The 9,810-nt window shown below is 30.7% G+C and overlaps 1 protein-coding gene across 1 annotated transcript in view; it reads right to left on the bottom strand.

Moving 5' to 3' along the window:
* Nucleotides 1-9,479: 9,479 nt before the first annotated feature.
* LOC107450593 (very long chain fatty acid elongase 7) overlaps nt 9,480-9,810 on the bottom strand; it is a 35,406-nt gene continuing 35,075 nt past the window's right edge. The window contains exon 9 of the mRNA XM_043039378.2: nt 9,480-9,781. Within this exon, the coding sequence (XP_042895312.2) occupies nt 9,563-9,781 (219 nt within the window). The 3' untranslated portion in view covers nt 9,480-9,562. The remainder of the gene's footprint in view (nt 9,782-9,810) is intronic.

Below are 9,810 nucleotides of genomic sequence, written 5' to 3'. Positions count from 1 at the left end.
TTATGGCCAAACAGACAAGCCTTTTTGAAATCCCAAGTCCAGAATCTGCTAATGATGCAGAGCAAGGAGTTCCAAAATAGTAAGTGCACCAAAAACATCGATAAAGTGAGCTAAAGGGTGAGTTTGGCGAAGTCCCCTCTTGCTGTAGGGGTTGCACCCATTTAGGAATCAGTTGAAGCTGTGCATGTGTGTAGGAAGGTGACTAGGTTTAGATATGACGCCCTGGTGAGTAATATTAGCTTCTTCCCCCCTTTTGTATTACTTAATGTTATGGTATCAATATGTAATCAAGAACTTTTTAAATCATTAAAATTTAAATTAACTTTAATGTGTGTTATCTAATTTTAACTCTAATTAACATGATGCGTCTAAAAGTAGTATCAATAGGTTGTATCACTAATATCTCGATTCTTATTCACGCTATTTTAATATCAAACATCGATTTTCGTATTTACCTGATTTAGAAGTTGCGCGTTGCGATTCTTATTCACTTGATTTAAATATCGTACATTGCGATTCTTATTTACGAGATTTAAAAATCCAATATCGCGATTTGTTTTTACGTTCCTTTAAAATCGCGATTTTATTATCAAACATCGATTTTCGTATTTACCTGATTTAAAAGTTGCTCGTTGCGATTCTTATTCACGTGATTTAAATATCCTACATTGCGATTCTTAGTTATGAGATGAAGGATTTATTAGGTGAAATTCATCATCCTAACATTTTCTCATTTCTGCGAGCTATTGGTTTTTGATATTGTATATAACTGTTTGATCTGATTTATTTTCGCTTTTATTTATTACTAATGTACCATTTAATCTATATCGAGTATTTTATGTAATTAGGCTTTTGTCAGATTTTATTGACTTTTAAATATGCTTGTCTCTCAATTAACAGTTTTATTACCTTCGTGTAAAGATGAAATTATAATGTGCATTTTATAACGCGTTCTTTGGCGCTGCATATCCTCCTTTGGATTTTGTGCCAATAAACCTAACATTCAATTCAATTCACTGCTTTATATTGAAAGGAAATTTGGAGTTTTAAATGTTAGCATATTCAACTAAAATCGATCTTTCATATACATATCATTTATGTAAAGCTTGAAATGAAGCCACGCTGACTAGTGTCTTCAGAAAACTAAAAAACTTTTAGCAAAATTTCTATTAGAACATTCGGAAACTCACCTCTATCAAACTACCTAAATTAATTAAACGAGGTATCAATTAATGCATAGTTTTAGCTATAATAATGAATTGTCTTTCGCAAAACAAACAAATGCACTGTTACAGTGAAATAAAACGTGTCAAATATTTATTATTCTACTTGTCTAAACAATTCAGTCTAATTTATTTTTATAAATATTTTTTTTTAATAAAAAAATCCTAAATGATGCATCTAATATCATGTCGAAAAAGAATTTCATGAAGCACGAATGGAAATTTTTATTAAAATAAATTCGAAAATTCGGTTTAGTTTATAGATTTCTTGCCTTTATTATTTAAGCTTGTTACAATATCGCAGATACAATTTTCTGAATTTTTTCAGGAATAGTCATTTAGTAGATGCATTAAAATAAGTTTCACATAATATACGTCACGCAGTGGACAGATCGTTAAGACACGGCTCCCAGCAGATCACCGAAGTCAAGCATCACTGGCTGTGGTCAGTGTACGGGTGGGTGACCACTTGGATCAGTCTGCGTAGGGACCGAGCAACACCTCCTAGAAGTAGAAAGGCCTCAGCACGGATCAATTTAGTAGTCCGATGTGACGACGAAGTTAACTGCGCGACGAAAAATAAGTAAAATAGACGTAGTAGACGAAAAATAAGAAAAATATCATTACGTTAGGGGTACTAAGCTGCGCAGTGGTTCAAAATACAAAATGTGTCATTACGTTTGGACTACTAAGGGATATTTATGGTAACCCGTGCTGAGGCCTGTTCTATCTAGGAGGTTTTGGACCGAGGGTGTGCGGTATTGGTCCTCGTTAAACTGTTCTACCGTAAAATGCTCGACTTCGCGTGCAGGTCGTCGGGCTACCGAAGCAGGGGTGCCATCCCCTCTGCGGAGGATCAAAATTGTGATGGCATGTTTTCGGATTATTCTCAGGAATGTTTCCCAGACCGTCGCCAATAGCCCATTGTGCTGCTCTAGTGCGACATAAATGAACAGAGCAACTCAAATCACACAATATACATTGAATTAAAATACCTAATTACACTAATTGTTTGTGTTTAGTTGTAGAAGCAATAAACTGTATGTAAATAAAATTCCGACTAATTCCAGGAGGAAGCTTCTCTTAAATTGAAAGATTCCCCATGCTGTAAGCGTTATTTTTTGCCTGGAGTCCATAAAAAGAATTAATGTCTTGGTCTGGTCACGAGTTCTTTCGTTTAACCTTAGTCGATATGAAATAATTTTTACATAATTCCTTAAAGTTTCATCTTCTACGCTAACTCTTGCTGCAAAAAAAGCTATTACAAGAAATCCTAAACTTGAACCAATCTCGTATCCAACGATTTGTCCTGAAAAATTAACATCAACATATTCCCTGTTCCAAAACCCAAGCAAATTGGCAAAAATTTGAAGAAATTCAATAAAATGCGCGGCACTGGCAAAGAAAGCTGCCATTGAAAATGCAGCTTCAAAGGAAGTTGCTAAATCGTGGATACATTCATATTGAGTGATGAAAATAAGACAGCTTTGGTTTGTTAAAGTTTTCATGCATAATCTCAAGAGTTTACTTAAGGTAGCACACCATGTAAAGTAAAAAAGTGTGAACCACATTAATAATATTGCAACAGTAAGTCTTGTTAAATACAACGTTATCGTAATTAATTCTATAACAGGGAATGTCAATGAAGCAATAACATTTTTTTGAACATACAACGCTTTAATCCAATCATCGGATAAATTTTTTCCATTAACGATATTACGTATTATAAAAACAGTTTTTATGGTTTCAAGTGATAAATACAAAACCGAACAAATATTCACAATTAGAATGCTTTTCATTGTAAAACTTTTTTTTAATGATTGAAATTTAGAAAAACTTATTATTATATCAGACTTCTTATAACGCATGGAACACCAGATTCCTAAAATGCAAATTCTCCATACAATTTGCGAAAAACTAACTTTTATACATTCAAAATTTTCTCGACAGTGAAAAAATAGTTTACTGGTTACGATAATGATTTTGAAAATTATACCAACATGAAATATTAGTAAAACAACCATTTGTAGAGTTTTAAAATAGCTTTTGAAAGTTGGTTCGAAAATTTGTATTCCAAAAGTATATAAAATAATGTTCAGTGCGTTAATTTTATTGTACTTTCCGTGGAAATGTTTAATGAAACTTAAAATGAAATGTTTTATTCTGAATAGCCCTTTTAATATCATTTTCTTGTCCAAAAGGAAATAGATTCCTAGAAAGATGCAGAAATCGAAGGTTCTTTTCACTTACACGCTACAATTGTTCAAAGAGTATGCCTTGCACTAAAGCATTAATCATATAATTAAAAATTACTCAATGTAGAATGTAAATATTAGGTGCACTAAAAGCTTTTTAAGGAGAGTGCTTCCAAGTTCAATTTGTAATTCACAATCTTGATAGTTATACTCAACCAGTACTGCAAAACATTAACAATGCATTTTTTAATTAAATATATTTTTATAGTATTGTGATACGTTTATTACTTTCAAATATTTAATTTGTAGGGCCAATTGTAATTTTTTCTTTTGAAAGGCGTTGTCTAGTAATACACTTATTTTTTTTCACTAGTTTTGACTAGACTTTTTTTTTTTTGTAATTTACAAGAGGAAGTTGTTCAGAAAAAAAATTTCATAATTAATTTAGAGGAATATTTTTCTATTGTTTTTTCACCATTGATTATAAACATGACATACTTATGAACAAAATTGTACTTTGCGAGCAGATGATTTTAATCACATACAAACATTTTGAAATAGAGAAAATCAATAATGATTATCAATACAACCTAATAATTTTGTTTACTTAAAATATTATTGTCCAATTTTTTTGATATACATTTAAAGATTTCTCAAGATGCGTTTTTAACAAAATTCACAGTTACATGTTATGTAGATGAACTCAGAAACACGAAATCTTTGACTAAGTGAAGCACAAAATAATTTTCGATTTCCAATTCTTGATCAATATGTAACTTTTAACAAATTGATTTCACAACTACATGTGTTAGAAAGTATTAAACTTTCATTTTTCAAAGAAAAACCCTTTATATATTATATCATAGACCTTTGCAAATTTTCCGTAAGTAATTACGAAATATTGATTTCCTAACTCACTCTTTCAATTACAACAATTGTTGGCTTGACGATAGTTTAATATTTGAATTTAAAAAAATTTATTTTGCCACTTTTATTAATTATCTGTTACTTTTTCATACATTGACAAAAACAATTAATCTAAAAGTATGGAATTCATCTTAAAATAAAGACTTTAAAATTCTTGTTAATCTAAATAGTTTTAATTAGAAGCTAGATCTATTTGCTTAAACGCTTCGATAATATTGGGGAATGGATGCATATTACAAACATTATCGTTGGAAAAAAAACGCGAAATTCATGCGTTTTGGCTTTAAAGCACCCTTAAAAGAAAAAGGGAAAGTTTTTGCTGCATTGCTCATATATTGTTTATTTTTAAGGTATTAGTTTGGTCCATAATCAAATAATAATTCAAACAGCAATAAATAAATAGAAATTTACATACATTTGTTCAAAACCAGCAAGTTAGATGCCTCCCAACATGTATACATAAAATGCTATCGTGCCTCCCAACATATACATAAAATGTCACATAATACATTAAATGTTACATACATAAAATGTTACCATGCCTCTCAACATATCGCTCATGGACTGTAATAATGGCACAACTAAAAAAACACGCGTTTTGGACTAAGAACATGCGTAAATAGGAAAATACACATTCTTTTCAGCAGCAATACTAGCACAACTCATAATTCAACTTGAAGGTAATCTTCGTTTAAGCAAACTAAAGCATTTCTTATGCATTTTCCTTAACAATGAAAACTTTAAACCAACTTATCTCAAAACATGATTTTTTGAGTTGTGCCGCTATTGCAGCCCATGAACGATATACGCATAAAATACCAACATATACAAAAAGTATACTTTAATGAACTTATATACCACTATTGTAATTTTTTGTGTATTGCAATCCGTATGAAAATTGTTTATCAAACTAGTTTTTAACTTATAGTGTAATGCGTCTTACAAGTGACAAATCTTTCAATAAAGGCTTAGAATTATGAGTTCTCGAAAGATTTTTGTCTACTTCGAATAATACTTTCACTCATATCGGAAAATTGGGTGCGAAATCGAAACTAATGTTACACTAGAACCGACAGCCTACAATTTCAATTCCAAGAAAAATATCTTTTATGCTTTCCTAAATCGCTTTCTCAATGACCACATAATGGTTTTGGGAGAAAATGTTCAAAACCAAAGCCTTGAATGTGCTGGCGTAGCTGTCCATCATTTTTTCATTCAGTAAACAAAACACAAAGGGTATATAATTTTCATTATAATACCCGTCGGTAGTAAACATTTAAATGAAAAATTTTGGTGCTGTGTCAAAAGTTCCGGCCACGACGAGTATTATCTTTCATTCAGTTCTGTAAACTTAAGGCTCTATGTAAACTAGATTTGATATGCTTGGAAATATCACTCATCTATCATATTTTACAATAAAAATGTTTCTCCCTTAATTGTATTGATATCTATTTTTTCGAGGGCATGTTGGGTTTCGAATATATTCTTTGGCAATTTTGGTAACACCTAAATAATCTAGCGTTTGTAATATTGTTCCCAAGTAATTTTACATCGGCTCGTGTTAACACGTCAGCAGCATGTAGTAAAGTTTCCAAATCCGAAAAAATTAATTTCGCTGACCTTTCAAGCAGTTTTTGAGAGTCCATTTTTATCTCCCTTGATTATGTGTTATTATGTATGTATTATTTTGTATTATTATGTATTATTTTGCTCTCTTGATTATGTGTTTCCATTTCCAAAAACATAACTTGCCGTTACACTTCTTATTGAAGCAAAAGCAGAGTTTCACTCCCGAAGATTTATGAATATAGGCGAACTTATAGCAACAATTTTGGTGCAATATCGACACTTTTCCATTTCGCTATAATTTTTTTTTCATACCTGCCTCCATTCTCTAAAGGTTTACCGCAAAAATAGAAAGTTGGCCACCAAAACGATAGAACTGATGGAAATGGCTCGTCTCCTTTTTATCTGTCCCGTTCCAAATTTAGGGAATGATAATTGAACTCCTTTGCTGAGTCCTACGATGCTTGACCTTCAGAGAACAACAACTAAAGGTCAAGCAATATCCTTTAATAAAGACACAGGATATCAAAGTGAAAGTATCTAGACCGCAAAATAATCGCCTCCCTCACCCTAAATTTATGATAAGACATCAAGAAAAATGTGACATATATGCATAAATTTTTGTTGTGCACCTCTGAAAAGTTTTCTTTTCATCTTAAATGCTACAGCACTTTTTAGAAATAACACGATTCTCGTTTGCTTTTCAACATAAGATTTAAAATAATCTTATGTTATTCTGAACTTAACGTTTATTCTTGCTAATTTTGTAATAATAAATATTATTCAAATAAAATTTTATCAACACAGAAACTCAAATTATCTCATTTTATTTTATAACTGGTGTTGAATCAGCTCATCTATTTTTTTTGTTTACGACTATCAATGTTCAACTCCGTAGTTTCGAAATTTTGATCGAAACCCAAAAGACCAGGGAACTCTTGGATCAAGCATTGGGACTCTATCATTCGTGCGGTTTGATTCAACTCGTCTGCATTAATTGCGTTACATGGAGAGAAAAGTCAAATGATTGTAATATTGTGTACGGGTATATAAGTTTCTCTTTCATTGGTTGGAAGAAACAAAGGAAATTAGAAAAAAAAAAAAGTTCTAAAAGGAACCTCCAGGAAAAATCAACTCTTTAGTAATTATATGGATTTAACAGCTCGTATAGTTAAGGCTGAAGTATCAAAATATAATATAATTAAACATATAACGAAATGCTAATACTTGAAGGAGATAAGATATTTTTTAAAGATATTAATTAATGAGTAAGGATTAATTTAAAGTTTACATAGAGGAACATTCCTCACTTCCTGGCTATTTAACAGACTCACTCTTCAGCAGCTCTAAAATTATTCTAAGCATCAATAGTTGCACTTATTATATAGTGATAATCGTCAGTTGAAGTCATCAAAATTTTAAAACAAACATCTTTTCATTACTTCGTGTTTCAGCTATGTATATTGCAGTATTAAAAGCAGTTTTTTATTCTTGTGCTTTTTATTTCTCAAATTTTTCCCCTCGTGCTTATTTTTCTTTATTCTTTTTTTAATATCTTTCTTTTTCGAAAGAACTTGTTGATAATCAATTTTTATTTCCTTTTTGATATTTTACACTTTTTCGTTGCATTTTGGTGGGCACTTAAGACATCTTCAGAAATCGATACAGTCAAAATTGCTGTAGACTAGTACAACATTCATGATCCATCATATTGATTATTTAAGTAAATACTAATAACCATCTGGGAATAATGAAATATTTATTACTCCTTTAAAGCAATATTTATTTTTTTAATTTAATACAGTATGACTTATACAACAAAAATGTTACTCGCTAAAAATATTGAGAGTGATTTTATGAAGGCTTCATTTTGGCGAACATATGGCTTAGTTTTAATATTTTAGCCAAAATTTGCCGGTAAGTAAGGTTACGACAAATATCCCCTGTACCTGTACTCCACAGTTCCCCCCTTTTGCACAATTTTTGTTCCTTCGCTTCGCTTGGTAGATGCTGTGGCATCTGGATATCGGAACAGTAAATGAGGTTCAGGCAAGAAAATCAGAGAGAAGGCGTGGCACAGCAAGAAAGTAACGCCCACATCGATAGTTTCGACTTGAATTTTCACACAGCTACGAAATAGCAGTTGTAGTTCACGAAAATAATAGTTATGGGTGACGATGACGAACTTACCAAAACTTAACTTATCTCATGCTCTGTTCAATCCAATCATTGACCAGAGCACTTAAAAATTGTCTAAAATAACAATGTTCACACATGAAGTGAAAGAATTAACGATGACACAAATACCATAAAATGTTTTATAAAACAATTACTGGTATTACTATTTATGCTTTTCTTTAAACAAGAATTTTAAGCTTTATTGTTTATCGCATTTGAAATGGATCAACTAAAAATAAAAGAAGAAAGAAAAAGCTAGTTGCAGCCACGTCATATCTTTTTAAGCCATTATTTGTGAAAAAGTACATTTTGAAAAACGCAATATAATTTATAGTGAGCAATAACTTGTATAAAATTTTGTATTTTGCTATGTAAAATTACAAATGATGAAAAAAATTGTGTACCTTAAAGTTCAAAATTTTTTTCAACTATCGTTAAATAAAATAATAAAAAAATAAATATTTACTAAAGGTTTTTTTTTCATGAAAATATCTTTGGATAAACTAATTTTATAATTATATGCAAATATTTTTCAATGCCTTTAAAAATTTATCGAGATACAGCAAAATGCCCAAAAAGTAAAATTAACATTAAGGGATCCAAATTTTGGACAGCTCGCCTTTCCAAATTATTGGGATCATGTTCATCCAGATTCCGGGGTTACCTATTTCTCAGAGTACCTAGTTTGGAGGTCAGAAATTTTAATCTTTCGAGGGACAAAAAAGAAATATTTATTCCGAGAAACAACGCTTTTGTGATTGATTTCGTACCTTAGAATATCGTATCCAGTAATTAATTACCATATTTGTGGTCACCCCCTTAAACCATTGAATCTTAAGACCCACAGGATGATCCAATCATTAGATCAAAAATTATTCCGTGTGGACATTTTTTATTTTGCGTACAGTACATATGATAAGCATAACTACGACGAGTAAATGATAATTATTTTCTGTCTTACTATTTGCTCTGGTCTTGCAAATAAATTTGTTATTTTAAAGCAATTAATGTGCACAAAACTATTTTTTTAAGTATTATGGCAGCTAGAGCTCAATTCAGGGAAGGGGATTAACCACAACTTTTGAAACAATTTTCCGTTATTATCTAATTATTTTTGTTTTTAACTACTTAGGGACTGGTCTAAGCCTACATTAAAATTTGAATCAAATATTTATTATAAATACTCGAAAATATGAATGAGACTTTTGGAAGTTAATAGCTTTATTTGAAAAAATGTCGTCTACATTGCTTACATAGCAGAAAAATAAATTTTCTTAAAGTTCCAAAAATGTAACTTGTACCTCAAAAGTCACTTTTGCTACCTATTACTACTAGTTACTGCAATAATTAAAAGTGCAAATGGAACTATTAATCCAATATACACAGTCAATATCTTTTTATAACTTTTATTATTGTTAAAATGTTATACAAAAGTGTCATAAAAGCTAATGAAATAAATTATCATTTGTGAAACTATTTAACTTTCTTTCCATTTGTGAAGTGGTCGATTCCATTTTTAATTTCTTTTTCTCTATTCGATCTTCTATTGATGTACTCATGATAATAGAAATTTAGGAAAAGCGCCATAAAAAATCCTGCTATTAACACATTCATGATAAACGATAATGGAGATATTTTACAGCCTTGGAATGGAGTTACAAACATGTGGTAGAGTACAAATATGAACTGCACCTGTTGGAAAATATCACATTTCATAAAAT

This window comes from Parasteatoda tepidariorum, chromosome 7 (assembly GCF_043381705.1).
Source record: "Parasteatoda tepidariorum isolate YZ-2023 chromosome 7, CAS_Ptep_4.0, whole genome shotgun sequence".
Lineage (NCBI taxonomy): Eukaryota > Metazoa > Arthropoda > Arachnida > Araneae > Theridiidae > Parasteatoda > Parasteatoda tepidariorum.
Note: the sequence above shows the minus strand (reverse complement) of the source record. Positions and strands in the feature narration are given on the sequence as shown.